Here is an 18,088-nt window from a genome sequence, read left to right as displayed (position 1 = left end):
GGTTTTCTAACTAAAACATTGCCATATATCCTACAGGATTTCTAAATAGGAAATCCAAAAAAAGCGAAAGCATCCTTTGGTAATTAATCTTTGAAATATAAAAAACAAACAAATGCTTGGTTCTTATGTCATTTAATACAATCAGAACTCATGCAGACAAAATGGCACATCCTACAAAGCAAAATACATGTGGTTTGCAGATTGACATTTTCTAAACAAATCTTGTTCTTCTGATTTGGCAGCTTTATTCAAGATTGAAAGGATCTTACCATAACAGACAGGAGGAGATGGAGAAAGGGTCCCATCATTACACAAGAGTTCTGTTAGAATGCCCATACCAGTAGAGTAGCCCATGTCGCAAGCTACAATGATACTTGCATCATGCTCCAGCGTATCATTTATTGTATGATTTGAGAAAGGAATTTCTAGTAAGTCACAGTTTTCTGTATAAAGGGGAAAAATGGGATACCTGGCTTAATAAATTAGAATCAACGTTGATAAATTGAATTATCATCAAGTCAAAAAATGCTAAAAAACTGGTATAAGGCGTGGTTTTCTAAATAAAACATTGCCACAACCTACAAGAATTATAATAATAAAAAACACCTTAAAAATCATCTTTTGATTATAAATCCTTAAAAAATAAAAAACAAACAACTGCTCATATCTTCAGTTAATACAATCAGAAGCAATGATAAAATATTGGCACATATTCCACAAAGCAAAATAGCTTTCAGAGTGATATTTTCCAAACAAATCTTGTTCCTTTTTATTTGGCAGCTTTATTCAAAATTGAAAGGATCTTACCATAACAGACAGGAGGAGATGGAGAAAGAGTCCCATCATTACACAAGAGTTCTGTTAGAATGCCCATACCAGTAGAGTAGCCCATGTCACAAGCTACAACGATACTTGCATCATGCTCCAACGTATCATTTATTGTATGATTTGAGAAAGGAATTTCTAGTAAGTCACAGTTTTCTGTATAAAGGGGAAAATGGGATACCTGGCTTAATAAATTAGAATCAACATTGATAAAATGAATTATCATCAAGTCAAGTAATGCAAAATATACTAGGATAAGGAATGGTTTTCTAACTAAAACATTGCCATATCCTACAATATTTCTAAATATGAAATCCAAAAAAAGCAAAAGCATCCTTTGGTAATTAATCTTTGAAAGATCAAAAACAAACAAATGCTTGGTTCTTATGTCATTTAATACAATCAGAACTCATGCAGACAAAATGGCACATCCTACAAAGCAAAATAATGTGGTTTGCAGATTGACATTTTCTAAACAAATCTTGTTCTTCTGATTTGGCAGCTTTATTCAAGATTGAAAGGATCTTACCATAACAGACAGGAGGAGATGGAGAAAGGGTCCCATCGTTACACAAGAGTTCTGTTAGAATGCCCATACCAGTAGAGTAGCCCATGTCGCAAGCTACAACGATACTTGCATCATGCTCCAACGTATCATTTATTGTATGATTTGAGAAAGGAATTTCTAGTAAGTCACAGTTTTCTGTATAAAGGGGAAAATGGGATACCTGGCTTAATAAATTACAATCAACGTTGATAAATTGAATTATCATCAAGTCAAAAAATGCTATAAAACTAGTATAAGGCGTGGTTTTCTAAATAAAACATTGCCACATCCTACAAGAATTATAATAATAAAAAACACCTTAAAAATCATTTTTTTATTATAAATCCTTAAAAAATAAAAAACAAACAACTGCTCATATCTTCAGTTAATACAATCAGAAGCAATGATAAAATATTTGCACATATTCCACAAAGCAAAATAGCTTTCAGAGTGATATTTTCCAAACAAATCTTGTTCCTTTTGATTTGGCAACTTTATTCAAGATAGAAAGGATCTTACCATAACAGACAGGAGGAGGAGGCGAAAGAGTCCCATCATTACACAAGAGCTCTGTTAGAATGCCCATACCAGTAGAGTAGCCCATGTCACAAGCTACAACGATACTTGCATCATGCTCCAACGTATCATTTATTGTATGATTTGAGAAAGGAATTTCTAGTAAGTCACAGTTTTCTGTATAAAGGGGAAAAATGGGATACCTGGGTTAATAGATTACAATCAATGTTAAGAAACTGAATTATAATCAAGTCAAGTAATGCAAAATATACTAGGATAAGGAATGGTTTTCTAACTAAAACATTGCCATATCCTACAAGATTTCTAAATATGAAATCCAAAAAAAGCGAAAGCATCCTTTGGTAATTAGTCTTTAAAATATCAAAAACAAACAAATGCTTGGTTCTTATGTCATTTAATACAATCAGAACTCATGCAGACAAAATGGCACATACTACAAAGCAAAATACATGTGGTTTGCAGATTGACATTTTCTAAACAAATCTTGTTCTTCTGATTTGGCAGCTTTATTCAAGATTGAAAGGATCTTACCATAACAGACAGGAGGAGATGGAGAAAGAGTCCCATCATTACACAAGAGCTCTGTTACAATGCCCATACCAGTAGAGTAGCCCATGTCGCAAGCTACAATGATACTTGCATCATGCTCCAGCGTATCATTTATTGTATGATTTGAGAAAGGAATTTCTAGTAAGTCACAGTTTTCTGTATAAAGGGGAAAAATGGGATACCTGGCTTAATAAATTAGAATCAACGTTGATAAATTGAATTATCATCAAGTCAAAAATGCTAAAAAACTAGTATAAGGCATGGTTTTCTAAATAAAACATTGCCACAACCTACAAGAATCATAATAATAAAAAACTCCTTAAAAATCACATTTTGATTATAAATCCTTAAAAAATAAAAAACAAACAACTGCTCATATCTTCAGTTAATACAATCAGAAGCAATGATAAAATATTGGCACATATTCCACAAAGCAAAATAGCTTTCAGAGTGATATTTTCCAAACAAATCTTGTTCCTTTTGATTTGGCAACTTTATTCAAGATAGAAAGGATCTTACCATAACAGACAGGAGGAGGAGGCGAAAGAGTCCCATCATTACACAAGAGCTCTGTTACAATGCCCATACCAGTAGAGTAGCCCATGTCACAAGCTACAACGATACTTGCATCATGCTCCAACGTATCATTTATTGTATGATTTGAGAAAGGAATTTCTAGTAAGTCACAGTTTTCTGTATAAAGGGGAAAAATGGGATACCTGGGTTAATAGATTACAATCAATGTTAAGAAATTGAATTACAATCAAGTCAAGTAATGTAAAATATACTAGGATAAGGAATGGTTTTCTAACTAAAACATTGCCATATCCTACAAGATTTCTAAATATGAAATCCAAAAAAAGCGAAAGCATCCTTTGGTAATTAGTCTTTAAAATATCAAAAACAAACAAATGCTTGGTTCTTATGTCATTTAATACAATCAGAACTCATGCAGACAAAATGGCACATACTACAAAGCAAAATACATGTGGTTTGGAGATTGACATTTTCTGAACAAATCTTGTTCTTCTGATTTGGCAACTTTATTCAAGATAGAAAGGATCTTACCATAACAGACAGGAGGAGGAGGCGAAAGAGTCCCATCATTACACAAGAGCTCTGTTAGAATGCCCATACCAGTAGAGTAGCCCATGTCGCAAGCTACAATGATACTTGCATCATGCTCCAGCGTATCATTTATTGTATGATTTGAGAAAGGAATTTCTAGTAAGTCACAGTTTTCTGTATAAAGGGGAAAAATGGGATACCTGGCTTAATAAATTAGAATCAACGTTGATAAATTGAATTATCATCAAGTCAAAAAATGCTAAAAAACTGGTATAAGGCGTGGTTTTCTAAATAAAACATTGCCACAACCTACAAGAATTATAATAATAAAAACACCTTAAAAATCATCTTTTGATTATAAATCCTTAAAAAATAAAAAACAAACAACTGCTCATATCTTCAGTTATACAATCAGAAGTAATGATAAAATATTGGCACATATTCCACAAGGCAAAATAGCTTTCAGATTGACATTTTCCAAACAAGTCTTGTTCCTTTTGATTTGGCAACTTTATTCAAGATAGAAAGGATCTTACCATAACAGACAGGAGGAGGAGGCGAAAGAGTCCCATCATTACACAAGAGCTCTGTTACAATGCCCATACCAGTAGAGTAGCCCATGTCACAAGCTACAATGATACTTGCATCATGCTCCAACGTATCATTTATTGTATGATTTGAGAAAGGAATTTCTAGTAAGTCACAGTTTTCTGCATAAAGGGGAAAAATGGGATACCTGGGTTAATAGATTATAATCGATGTTAAGAAATTGAATTATAATCAACACCATTAAATGATAAAGGCGTCAATCACAATAATCTTTATGGTTCATATTTTAATGACAATGTACCTCTACACAGAGCTGGCCGGATAAGGGCCGATGACAACGATTCGCATGTGTAACATATACAACACTGCCCGACAGAGGGCAGCAATCCACAATGGCGTGACCACTTTTTCTTTCCCTCTAACTTCTTTAACTTTCTCTTCTATTAACTTTCTAAATTACTGCAATTACCCATCTGACATCCAAATAGCTTGTTAAGTGTAAAATCAAATTTAAACCATATCATCACATCTAAGCTATGAAAAACACAACTCAACTGTTGAAATATAAAGCAATACAACTATTTAAACAATAACAGTAACAGTGATGCAAACTGGCCTTCACATAAAATCTACTAAATTCAAATGGAGACATGCTCAACAGTAAACATTTTGACTCTGCTAATAATCATTGTCTTATCAATTACTCAAAGTGCCTGTAACACTAATACCAACTATAGTGTACATACCAGTTCACCTACATGAATAATAATAGTCTTATTAATAATTCAAAGTACATGCATTACTATAAATAATCATTGTCTTATCACTAATACAAATTACCTGTAACTATCATCAACTACACAGAAAATACCAGTTCACCAACATAAACAACATACAACTAAATTGAAATAGCACCATAATTACTTTCTCCACCTATTATCCCCCTATTATCCCATCAAAATACACAACATGTCATAGACAGATAACAGCTTACCATGGCAACCTTTTTTCTTTCTTTTTAACATACATGTAATAGGGAACTGAATAAAAGCCTACTTCTTTTAACAATAAACAAGCTATATAAATACAGCAACTGATAATAAAAATCAATTTCCACCAATGCAAAGCATTACCCATATAAATCAGCCTAAGTTGTTGGTAAAACGCACAAGGCAAAATATAAGAGTCTCGATACCATGAACTAAAATAAAAAAAAATAAGCATTTCCTTTATACAAATCCTTGAAATAAAAACTGTACAAGGGGCATGCAAACTGCTTCCTATTAATCTCTACACGTAATTACAGTAATAAGTCCAAAACTTACCAAATGCTGTAACATATATATAAGTCAAATAAAATCACTATAAAATCATGAATGTACTGCAACTTTTGACATGTATATAAACATGATAAACAGATAAATAAGTAAAAATCATCAAACATACACACATTTGTACATAATTTCCTACCTGCAATGTTAAAAAAAAACAAATACACAGATAAAAAATAAGACAAAAGTCTAAATTGGACAGCTAATAAATGACATAGAAATAGGTATTAACTGATAGGGTAATATACAAAATAACCACTCTCAATAAACCATCAGCCAAAAGGAAAATATTTAAAACTACAGTCCAAGCAATTCACAATAAACAATGCATGAATAGCTAGCGTCATATAGCCGCAAAACATAGCAATCCTAACCATACCAAACAAAATCAAGGGCATTAACGGGGGGGGGGGGGGGGTACAACAATAAAGGCTTATCAATGCAAAATACATGTATCAAACAACAATGTCATTTTCATGCTATATAAAGTTCAAATAAATGAAACAATCTTATACACCCAAATTAATTCCAGCAAAAACAAAGGGAAAACAGGCATTTATGAAAACACACCCATGCCCATGCATAGCAAGCATCTGTTAAAAATCACACTACATATAAAATCATACACATGTCTCATAACTACAAGCAGCCATCAAACCAGTTTAAGTAGAACATCACTACACAAAATACTAAATAAACAACAATACATGAATAAAAAAACCATATTCATAGCGAGCTGGCTCTCACAATGTTTAATTAGCTGGGTCATTCTAAGCCCAAAACAAGTAGTCCATACAAACAAAAGTATAAAAACATTTTAAAAATACATAAGGCCATCAAGTATACAATAATATCAATGAGATCAAATTTCGATCAAAAAACAAGTGTCCATGATGACATCAAAATTTATGAAAAACCAATTAAGCTGTCCAGTATTTGCAAAACAGAAGCAACCAAATCCGAGGTAAAGGCTTAGAGTCAATAGTTCATCCATCATGGTACATGTGAATAACATGGTCCAAAAAGTCCAGAGAATCAATCATGGGTAGCGGTTATAAATGTAGTCCGGGGGGCGTCCATGAGGGGGTCCCAATCTCAAGCTGAAAGGGAGACCTGGCCGAGTACGAGCGATCAATGGAAGGGGCATGGCAAACCTTCTTACGTCAGACACCATGGGTGAGATAGAGACCATCCTGGAGTGCACATGGGCAGGGATGGAGGCAAACAGTCCAAGGGTAGTACAAGGAGTCCTATCAGGGGGGCGTCCAGGAGGGTACTCAACCTTCAAGGAACAGCGATGGTTTGGTTCGCCATTGAAGTTGGTGACCAAGCAATCCACAGGCTTATGAGTAGGGGACGCATCTGCCAGAGAATCACCAAGGTGGCACTGGTCGGCATTTGATGATGGTACTTGGGAGGACTGACCACCGGATTGAGGTTCCGGTTGGACTTTGGTGATCTCGCTATCAGGATTGACTTCAAGAGCAGTGGAGGAACCATCAGGGATGTACGTTTGGGGTATCTTAGAACAAACAGCATCCTGACGGGCATCCACAGTGACTCGATTATTGGTAAGTATTGGCTTGACGTGTATGCAAGCTTTTTCATTGACGTTGAAGCTGGAGGAATTTGTCTCCACATTGGCTGCAGGATCAGTGTGAGGTACCTGAGATGTAATGCTATGTTCGCCAATGGGAGGAACGACTGACGAGACGACAACTGAGAGCGGTGTATCTAAACGCGCAGGGGCCGGCGCTGGGCCATAGGTGTAAGAGGACCCATTAGCAATCGTGACCGAACACCGAGAAGGACGAACAGAGATATCATTCACCTCTAAGAAAGGGATACCAGCTCGGGCTAATTCGGTATCAGCCTCGACGACTAAGCCTTCAAAGATGAATTCATTATCATCCCTTGTAAGTACGAGCTGCGTCTCTCCAACAATTACATAAGGCAGGCTTGAACTATCGGCATGACACATACCTGAGGACGTGTCAAAGATATCAGCACCAAGACTCAGAGCAGTTGAGTAACCTATGAAATTCTGTGATGACCCACTGACTAAGGTGACCCGGACACACTGCTGACCATGATACAGGTCAATAAATGGAAGTATCTTGGCCTGCTTAGGCAACATAGACGAGTCAGCCACTGGACAATGTGGCAACGAATGGTATCCTTGATGTAATCCATCGGACTTTGATGAATCAGCATTGTCATTAGTACCGCCGAGAGCAACTTCAAGAACTAGAGGCGACTCGTCTGACTTCGACGAGTCAACAAGGCAACTAAGAGGACTGTCACAATAAACACGTGACTGATGACTGATTCCAGAAATGTCTGGATCTGTGGTTGGAGCACTACCAGGAACTTTGTCACAATCAATAGTTGACAAATTGTCAAAATCACTATCATAATCTAAATCACTGTCACAATCTGACATATTCTTGTCAGACTCATACTTTTCATAACAATCATTCACTGTGAGTTTTCGAGTGTATCCTAGTATACTTGCTGCTTGGCGAGCTTGCGCAATGATATTTTTCTCATGTTGAGGGAGGTATTCACAGTCACCGATGTGGTGGTGACTCGGGCGCTTAGCTGCTAAACATAAAGGGCAACTATATGGATCTACTGGTACTAGACCTATAGGACCTAGACTTACATTTGGCCTACTGTTGTTACTAGTAGTATGTAAAACCTTAACTGAGGGAGGATGATTGTTAGGAATAGGATTGTCCCATATGGGCTCATCATCAAACTCAGACTCTATCTCCGAAATATCTCTACAATCATTCAACTTCTCACTCTCAGCATAATCATCAAAATCATCATAATCAAGACTGTTACATTCATTCGCATTCTCAGTCACTCTTTCATTCTTTTGATTTGTATTAATGTGTAAGTTATAGTGATTTAAGAAATCTACGTGAGGGCGGCCGCGGGTTGGGGCCTGGGGGCGAGGTTGAGGGTGCAACCTCTCATGGGTAAAGCCATAGCTAAGGCTATACATGGGACTACAGCTACTGCGAGTGGTACGACCCAAGACCGACAAATGCGGAAAGATTACCTATCACGACCACTTTTGGCCGACCGACTGACTGCTATTTTGAGCAAATGCCATCATAAACAGACAATGACAGGGCTGATCCCACCGCTGCCACCACACCATTAAATGATAAAGGCGTCAATCACAATAATCTTTATGGTTCATATTTTAATGACAATGTACCTCTACACAGAGCTGGCCGGATAAGGGCCGATGACAACGATTCGCATGTGTAACATATACAACACTGCCCGACAGAGGGCAGCAATCCACAATGGCGCAAGTCATGTAATGCTAAATAAACTAGTACCCCTTTTACACAGGATTTTCTTAGCCCTGGACTATCGCTAACCCCGTACTATTTTTTTCCTTTTCACACATGCCAAACTGTTATTGCTGACCCCGGATAAGGAATGCTTGCTTTTCACACACGAAACTCGCTTACCCCGGACTAGTGGTTCTTGTCGATCATTCTTACTACAAGTACTTCACTCGTATCCTTTTTACACACGGTAAAATTTCCTTAACCCCGTACTATAGGTGGGGCTAAATTGCCTTTTAGCCCCACTTATAGTACGGGGTTAAGCTTAGCCTACTTTCGTTTCACACTAGCGATCTTAACCCGTACTATCGCTCTCAGCACCGCAATTGCTGGGATAACCCTGCTTTTTTGCAGGGCCAAATAATCCCGCACTAAAGGTCAGGTTAGCCCACTTTGCAAATATGCTGTGTAAAAAGAAAGTGGGCTCAGCTTAACCCCGTACTAGAGGTGGGGCAAAATGGCAATTTAGCCCCACCTATAGTACGGGGTTAAGGAAATTTTAGCCTGTGTAAAAAGGGTAAAGGATAAGGAATGGTTTTCTAACTAAAACATTGCCATATATCCTACAAGATTTCTAAATAGGAAATCCAAAAAAAGCAAAAGCATCCTTTGGTAATTAATCTTTGAAATATAAAAAACAAACAAATGCTTGGTTCTTATGTCATTTAATACAATCAGAACTCATGCAGACAAAATGGCACATCCTACAAAGCAAAATACATGTGGTTTGCAGATTGACATTTTCTAAACAAATCTTGTTCTTCTGATTTGGCAGCTTTATTCAAGATTGAAAGGATCTTACCATAGCAGACAGGAGGAGATGGAGAAAGGGTCCCATCATTACACAAGAGTTCTGTTAGAATGCCCATACCAGTAGAGTAGCCCATGTCGCAAGCTACAATGATACTTGCATCATGCTCCAGCGTATCATTTATTGTATGATTTGAGAAAGGAATTTCTAGTAAGTCACAGTTTTCTATATAAAGGGGAAAAATGGGATACCTGGCTTAATAAATAAGAATCAACGTTGATAAATTAAATTATCATCAAGTCAAAAATGCTAAAAAACTAGTATAAGGCGTGGTTTTCTAAATAAAACATTGCCACAACCTACAAGAATTATAATAATAAAAAACACCTTAAAAATCATCTTTTGATTATAAATCCTTAAAAAATAAAAAACAAACAACTGCTCATATCTTCAGTTAATACAATCAGAAGCAATGATAAAATATTTGCACATATTCCACAAAGCAAAATAGCTTTCAGAGTGATATTTTCCCAACAAATCTTGTTCCTTTTGATTTGGCAACTTTATTCAAGATAGAAAGGATCTTACCATAACAGACAGGAGGAGGTGGAGAAAGAGTCCCATCATTACACAAGAGCTCTGTTAGAATGCCCATACCAGTAGAGTAGCCCATGTCACAAGCTACAACGATACTTGCATCATGCTCCAACGTATCATTTATTGTATGATTTGAGAAAGGAATTTCTAGTAAGTCACAGTTTTCTGTATAAAGGGGAAAAATGGGATACCTGGGTTAATAGATTACAATCAATGTTAAGAAATTGAATTACAATCAAGTCAAGTAATGCAAAATATACTAGGATAAGGAATGGTCTTCTAACTAAAACATTGCCATATCCTACAAGATTTCTAAATATGAAATCCAAAAAAAGCGAAAGCATCCTTTGGTAATTAATCTTTGAAATATCAAAAACAAACAAATGCTTGGTTCTTATGTCATTTAATACAATCAGAACTCATGCAGACAAAATGGCACATACTACAAAGCAAAATACATGTGGTTTGGAGATTGACATTTTCTAAACAAATCTTGTTCTTCTGATTTGGCAGCTTTATTCAAGATTGAAAGGATCTTACCATAACAGACAGGAGGAGATGGAGAAAGAGTCCCATCATTACACAAGAGCTCTGTTACAATGCCCATACCAGTAGAGTAGCCCATGTCACAAGCTACAACGATACTTGCATCATGCTCCAACGTATCATTTATTGTATGATTTGAGAAAGGAATTTCTAGTAAGTCACAGTTTTCTGTATAAAGGGGAAAAATTGGATACCTGGGTTAATAGATTCCAATCAATGTTAAGAAATTGAATTATAATTAAGTCAAGTAATACTAAATAAACTAGGATAAGGAAAGGTTTTCTAACTAAAGCATTGCCATATCCTACAAGATTTCTAAAAATGAAATACAAAAAAGAGCAAGCATCCTTTGGTAATTAATCTGTAAAATATCGAAAACAAACAAATGCTTGGTTCTTATGTCATTTAATACAATTAGAACTCATGCAGACAAAATGGCACATCCTACAAAGCAAAATAATGTGGTTTGCAGATTGACATTTTCTAAACAAATCTTGTTCTTCTGATTTGGCAGCTTTATTCAAGATTGAAAGGATCTTACCATAACAGACAGGAGGAGATGGAGAAAGAGTCCCATCATTACACAAGAGCTCTGTTACAATGCCCATACCAGTAGAGTAGCCCATGTCACAAGCTACAACGATACTTGCATCATGCTCCAACGTATCATTTATTGTATGATTTGAGAAAGGAATTTCTAGTAAGTCACAGTTTTCTGTATAAAGGGGAAAAATGGGATACCTGGGTTAATAGATTACAATAAATGTTAAGAAATTGAATTACAATCAAGTCAAGTAATGTAAAATATACTAGGATAAGGAATGGTTTTCTAACTAAAACATTGCCATATCCTACAAGATTTCTAAATATGAAATCCAAAAAAGCGAAAGCATCCTTTGGTAATTAATCTTTGAAATATCAAAAACAAACAAATGCTTGGTTCTTATGTCATTTAATACAATCAGAACTCATGCAGACAAAATGGCACATACTACAAAGCAAAATACATGTGGTTTGCAGATTGACATTTTCTAAACAAATCTTGTTCTTCTGATTTGGCAGCTTTATTCAAGATTGAAAGGATCTTACCATAACAGACAGGAGGAGATGGAGAAAGGGTCCCATCATTACACAAGAGTTCTGTTAGAATGCCCATACCAGTAGAGTAGCCCATGTCGCAAGCTACAATGATACTTGCATCATGCTCCAGCGTATCATTTATTGTATGATTTGAGAAAGGAATTTCTAGTAAGTCACAGTTTTCTGTATAAAGGGGAAAAATGGGATACCTGGCTTAATAAATTAGAATCAACGTTGATAAATTGAATTATCATCAAGTCAAAAAATGCTAAAAAAACTGGTATAAGGCGTGGTTTTCTAAATAAAACATTGCCACAACCTACAAGAATTATAATAATAAAAACACCTTAAAAATCATCTTTTTATTATAAATCCTTAAAAAATAAAAAACAAACAACTGCTCATATCTTCAGTTAATACAATCAGAAGCAATGATAAAATATTGGCACATATTCCACAAAGCAAAATAGCTTTCAGAGTGATATTTTCCAAACAAATCTTGTTCCTGTTGATTTGGCAACTTTATTCAAGATAGAAAGGATCTTACCATAACAGACAGGAGGAGATGGAGAAAGAGTCCCATCATTACACAAGAGCTCTGTTACAATGCCCATACCAGTAGAGTAGCCCATGTCACAAGCTACAACGATACTTGCATCATGCTCCAACGTATCATTTATTGTATGATTTGAGAAAGGAATTTCTAGTAAGTCACAGTTTTCTGTATAAAGGGGAAAAATTGGATACCTGGGTTAATAGATTACAATCAATGTTAAGAAATTGAATTATAATCAAGTCAAGTAATGCTAAATAAACTAGGATAAGGAAAGGTTTTCTAACTAAAGCATTGCCATATCCTACAAGATTTCTAAAAATGAAATACAAAAAAGAGCAAGCATCCTTTGGTAATTAATCTGTAAAATATCGAAAACAAACAAATGCTTGGTTCTTATGTCATTTAATACAATTAGAACTCATGCAGACAAAATGGCACATCCTACAAAGCAAAATAATGTGGTTTGCAGATTGACATTTTCTAAACAAATCTTGTTCTTCTGATTTGGCAGATTTATTCAAGATTGAAAGGATCTTACCATAACAGACAGGAGGAGATGGAGAAAGAGTCCCATCATTACACAAGAGCTCTGTTACAATGCCCATACCAGTAGAGTAGCCCATTTCACAAGCTACAACGATACTTGCATCATGCTCCAACGTATCATTTATTGTATGATTTGAGAAAGGAATTTCTAGTAAGTCACAGTTTTCTGTATAAAGGGGAAAAATGGGATACCTGGCTTAATAAATTAGAATCAACGTTGATAAATTGAATTATCATCAAGTCAAGTAATGCTAAAAACTAGTATAAGGCATTGTTTTCTAAATAAAACATTGCCACAACCTACAAGAATCATAATAATAAAAAACTCCTTAAAAATCACATTTTGATTATAAATCCTTAAAAAATAAAAAACAAACAACTGCTCATATCTTCAGTTAATACAATCAAAAGCAATGATATAATATTGGCACATATTCCACAAAGGAAAATAGCTTTCAGATTGACATTTTCCAAACAAATCTTGTTCCTTTTGATTTGGCAACTTTATTCAAGATTGAAAGGATCTTACCATAACAGACAGGAGGAGATGGAGAAAGAGTCCCATCATTACACAAGAGCTCTGTTACAATGCCCATACCAGTAGAGTAGCCCATGTCACAAGCTACAACGATACTTGCATCATGCTCCAACGTATCATTTATTGTATGATTTGAGAAAGGAATTTCTAGTAAGTCACAGTTTTCTGTATAAAGGGGAAAAATGGGATACCTGGGTTAATAGATTACAATCAATGTTAAGAAATTGAATTACAATCAAGTCAAGTAATGTAAAATATACTAGGATAAGGAATGGTTTTCTAACTAAAACATTGCCATATCCTACAAGATTTCTAAATATGAAATCCAAAAAAAGCAAAAGCATCCTTTGGTAATTAATCTTTGAAATATCAAAAACAAACAAATGCTTGGTTCTTATGTCATTTAATACAATCAGAACTCATGCAGACAAAATGGCACATACTACAAAGCAAAATACATGTGGTTTGCAGATTGACATTTTCTAAACAAATCTTGTTCTTCTGATTTGGCAACTTTATTCAAGATTGAAAGGATCTTACCATAACAGACAGGAGGAGATGGAGAAAGGGTCCCATCATTACACAAGAGTTCTGTTAGAATGCCCATACCAGTAGAGTAGCCCATGTCGCAAGCTACAATGATACTTGCATCATGCTCCAGCGTATCATTTATTGTATGATTTGAGAAAGGAATTTCTAGTAAGTCACAGTTTTCTGTATAAAGGGGAAAAATGGGATACCTGGCTTAATAAATTAGAATCAACGTTGATAAATTGAATTATCATCAAGTCAAAAAATGCTAAAAAAACTGGTATAAGGCGTGGTTTTCTAAATAAAACATTGCCACAACCTACAAGAATTATAATAATAAAAACACCTTAAAAATCATCTTTTTATTATAAATCCTTAAAAACTAAAAAACAAACAACTCCTCATATCTTCAGTTAATACAATCAGAAGCAATGATAAAATATTGGCACATATTCCACAAAGCAAAATAGCTTTCAGAGTGATATTTTCCAAACAAATCTTGTTCCTGTTGATTTGGCAACTTTATTCAAGATAGAAAGGATCTTACCATAACAGACAGGAGGAGGAGGCAAAAGAGTCCCATCATTACACAAGAGCTCTGTTACAATGCCCATACCAGTAGAGTAGCCCATGTCACAAGCTACAACGATACTTGCATCATGCTCCAACGTATCATTTATTGTATGATTTGAGAAAGGAATTTCTAGTAAGTCACAGTTTTCTGTATAAAGGGGAAAAATGGGATACCTGGGTTAATAGATTACAATCAATGTTAAGAAATTGAATTACAATCAAGTCAAGTAATGTAAAATATACTAGGATAAGGAATGGTTTTCTAACTAAAACATTGCCATATCCTACAAGATTTCTAAATATGAAATCCAAAAAAGAGCAAGCAGCCTTTGGTGATTAATCTGTAAAATATCGAAAACAAACAAATGCTTGGTTCTTATGTCATTTAATACAATTAGAACTCATGCAGACAAAATGGCACATCCTACAAAGCAAAATAATGTGGTTTGCAGATTGACATTTTCTAAACAAATCTTGTTCTTCTGATTTGGCAGATTTATTCAAGATTGAAAGGATCTTACCATAACAGACAGGAGGAGATGGAGAAAGAGTCCCATCATTACACAAGAGCTCTGTTACAATGCCCATACCAGTAGAGTAGCCCATTTCACAAGCTGCAACGATACTTGCATCATGCTCCAACGTATCATTTATTGTATGATTTGAGAAAGGAATTTCTAGTAAGTCACAGTTTTCTGTATAAAGGGGAAAAATGGGATACCTGGCTTAATAAATTAGAATCAACGTTGATAAATTGAATTATCATCAAGTCAAGTAATGCTAAAAACTAGTATAAGGCATTGTTTTCTAAATAAAACATTGCCACAACCTACAAGAATCATAATAATAAAAAACTCCTTAAAAATCACATTTTGATTATAAATCCTTAAAAAATAAAAAACAAACAACTGCTCATATCTTCAGTTAATACAATCAAAAGCAATGATATAATATTGGCACATATTCCACAAAGGAAAATAGCTTTCAGATTGACATTTTCCAAACAAATCTTGTTCCTTTTGATTTGGCAACTTTATTCAAGATTGAAAGGATCTTACCATAACAGACAGGAGGAGATGGAGAAAGAGTCCCATCATTACACAAGAGCTCTGTTACAATGCCCATACCAGTAGAGTAGCCCATGTCACAAGCTACAACGATACTTGCATCATGCTCCAACGTATCATTTATTGTATGATTTGAGAAAGGAATTTCTAGTAAGTCACAGTTTTCTGTATAAAGGGGAAAAATTGGATACCTGGGTTAATAGATTACAATCAATGTTAAGAAATTGAATTATAATTAAGTCAAGTAATGCTAAATAAACTAGGATAAGGAAAGGTTTTCTAACTAAAGCATTGCCATATCCTACAAGATTTCTAAAAATGAAATACAAAAAAGAGCAAGCATCCTTTGGTAATTAATCTGTAAAATATCGAAAACAAACAAATGCTTGGTTCTTATGTCATTTAATACAATTAGAATTCATGCAGAGAAAATGGCACATCCTATAAAGCAAAATACATGTGGTTTGGAGATTCACATTTTCTAAACAAATCTTGTTCTTTTGATTTGGCAGCTTTATTCAAGATTGAAAGGATCTTACCATAACAGACAGGAGGAGATGGAGAAAGAGTCCCATCATTACACAAGAGCTCTGTTACAATGCCCATACCAGTAGAGTAGCCCATGTCACAAGCTACAACGATACTTGCATCATGCTCCAACGTATCATTTATTGTATGATTTGAGAAAGGAATTTCTAGTAAGTCACAGTTTTCTGTATAAAGGGGAAAAATGGGATACCTGGCTTAATAAATTAGAATCAACGTTGATAAATTGAATTATCATCAAGTCAAGTAATGCTAAAAACTAGTATAAGGCATTGTTTTCTAAATAAAACATTGCCACAACCTACAAGAATCATAATAATAAAAAACTCCTTAAAAATCACATTTTGATTATAAATCCTTAAAAAATAAAAAACAAACAACTGCTCATATCTTCAGTTAATACAATCAAAAGCAATGATATAATATTGGCACATATTCCACAAAGGAAAATAGCTTTCAGATTGACATTTTCCAAACAAATCTTGTTCCTTTTGATTTGGCAACTTTATTCAAGATTGAAAGGATCTTACCATAACAGACAGGAGGAGATGGAGAAAGAGTCCCATCATTACACAAGAGCTCTGTTACAATGCCCATACCAGTAGAGTAGCCCATGTCACAAGCTACAACGATACTTGCATCATGCTCCAACGTATCATTTATTGTATGATTTGAGAAAGGAATTTCTAGTAAGTCACAGTTTTCTGTATAAAGGGGAAAAATGGGATACCTGGCTTAATAAATTAGAATCAACGTTGATAAATTGAATTATCATCAAGTCAAGTAATGCTAAAAACTAGTATAAGGCATTGTTTTCTAAATAAAACATTGCCACAACCTACAACAATTATAATGATAAAAAACACCTTAAAAATCATCTTTTGATTATAAATCCTTAAAAAATATAAAACAAATAACTGCTCATATCTTCAGTTAATACAATCAGAAGTAATGATAAAATATTGGCACATATTCCACAAGGCAAAATAGCTTTCAGATTAATATTTTCCAAACAAATCTTGTTCCTTTTGATTTGGCAACTTTATTCAAGATAGAAAGGATCTTACCATAACAGACAGGAGGAGATGGAGAAAGAGTCCCATCATTACACAAGAGCTCTGTTACAATGCCCATACCAGTAGAGTAGCCCATGTCACAAGCTACAACGATACTTGCATCATGCTCCAACGTATCATTTATTGTATGATTTGAGAAAGGAATTTCTAGTAAGTCACAGTTTTCTGTATAAAGGGAAAAAATGGGATACCTGGGTTAATAGATTATAATTGATGTTAAGAAATTGAATTATAATCAAGTCAACTAATGCTAAATAAACTAGTACCCCTTTTACACAGGATTTTCTTAGCCCTGGACTATCGCTAACCCCGTACTATTTTTTTCCTTTTCACACATGCCAAACTGTTATTGCTGACCCCGGATAAGGAATGCTTGCTTTTCACACACGAAACTCGCTAACCCCGGACTAGTGGTTCTTGTCGATCATTCTTACTACAAGCACTTCACTTGAATCCTTTTTACACACGGTAAATTTTCCTTAACCCCGTACTATAGGTGGGGCTAAATTGCCTTTTAGCCCCACCTATAGTACGGGGAGAAGCTTAGCCTACTTTCGTTTCAAACTAGCGATCTTAACCCCATACTATCGCTCTCAGCACCGCAATTGCTGGGATAACCCTGCTTTTTTGCAGGGCCAAATCCCGCACTAAAGGTCGGGTTAGCCCACTTTGCAAATATGCTGTGTAAAAAGAAAGTGGGCACAGCTTAACCCCGTACTATAGGTGGGGCTAAATGGCAATTTAGCCCCACCTATAGTACGGGGTTAAGGAAATTTTTGCCTGTGTAAAAAGGGTAAAGGATAAGGAATGGTTTTCTAACTAAAACATTGCCATATATCCTACAGGATTTCTAAATATGAAATCCAAAAAAAGAGAAAGCATCCTTTGGTAATTAATCTTTAAA

The 18,088-nt window shown here is 35.1% G+C and overlaps 1 protein-coding gene across 1 annotated transcript in view; it reads right to left on the bottom strand.

Annotated features, from left to right (window-relative positions):
* The window catches only part of LOC121421810, a 45,667-nt gene that overhangs the window by 16,911 nt on the left and 10,668 nt on the right, over positions 1-18,088 (bottom strand). Inside the window, exons 13-29 of the mRNA XM_041616610.1 lie at positions 17,176-17,349; positions 16,639-16,812; positions 16,102-16,275; positions 15,554-15,727; positions 15,017-15,190; positions 14,470-14,643; positions 13,383-13,556; positions 12,846-13,019; positions 12,299-12,472; positions 11,213-11,386; positions 10,666-10,839; positions 10,117-10,290; positions 4,063-4,236; positions 2,978-3,151; positions 1,892-2,065; positions 1,355-1,528; positions 808-981 (exon numbers count right to left, since the gene is read on the bottom strand). Coding sequence (XP_041472544.1) covers positions 808-981; positions 1,355-1,528; positions 1,892-2,065; positions 2,978-3,151; positions 4,063-4,236; positions 10,117-10,290; positions 10,666-10,839; positions 11,213-11,386; positions 12,299-12,472; positions 12,846-13,019; positions 13,383-13,556; positions 14,470-14,643; positions 15,017-15,190; positions 15,554-15,727; positions 16,102-16,275; positions 16,639-16,812; positions 17,176-17,349 — 2,958 coding nt within the window. The remainder of the gene's footprint in view (positions 1-807; positions 982-1,354; positions 1,529-1,891; positions 2,066-2,977; positions 3,152-4,062; positions 4,237-10,116; positions 10,291-10,665; positions 10,840-11,212; positions 11,387-12,298; positions 12,473-12,845; positions 13,020-13,382; positions 13,557-14,469; positions 14,644-15,016; positions 15,191-15,553; positions 15,728-16,101; positions 16,276-16,638; positions 16,813-17,175; positions 17,350-18,088) is intronic.

This window comes from Lytechinus variegatus, chromosome 9, assembly GCF_018143015.1.
Source record: "Lytechinus variegatus isolate NC3 chromosome 9, Lvar_3.0, whole genome shotgun sequence".
NCBI classification, from domain to species: Eukaryota; Metazoa; Echinodermata; class Echinoidea; order Temnopleuroida; family Toxopneustidae; genus Lytechinus; species Lytechinus variegatus.
Note: the sequence above shows the minus strand (reverse complement) of the source record. Positions and strands in the feature narration are given on the sequence as shown.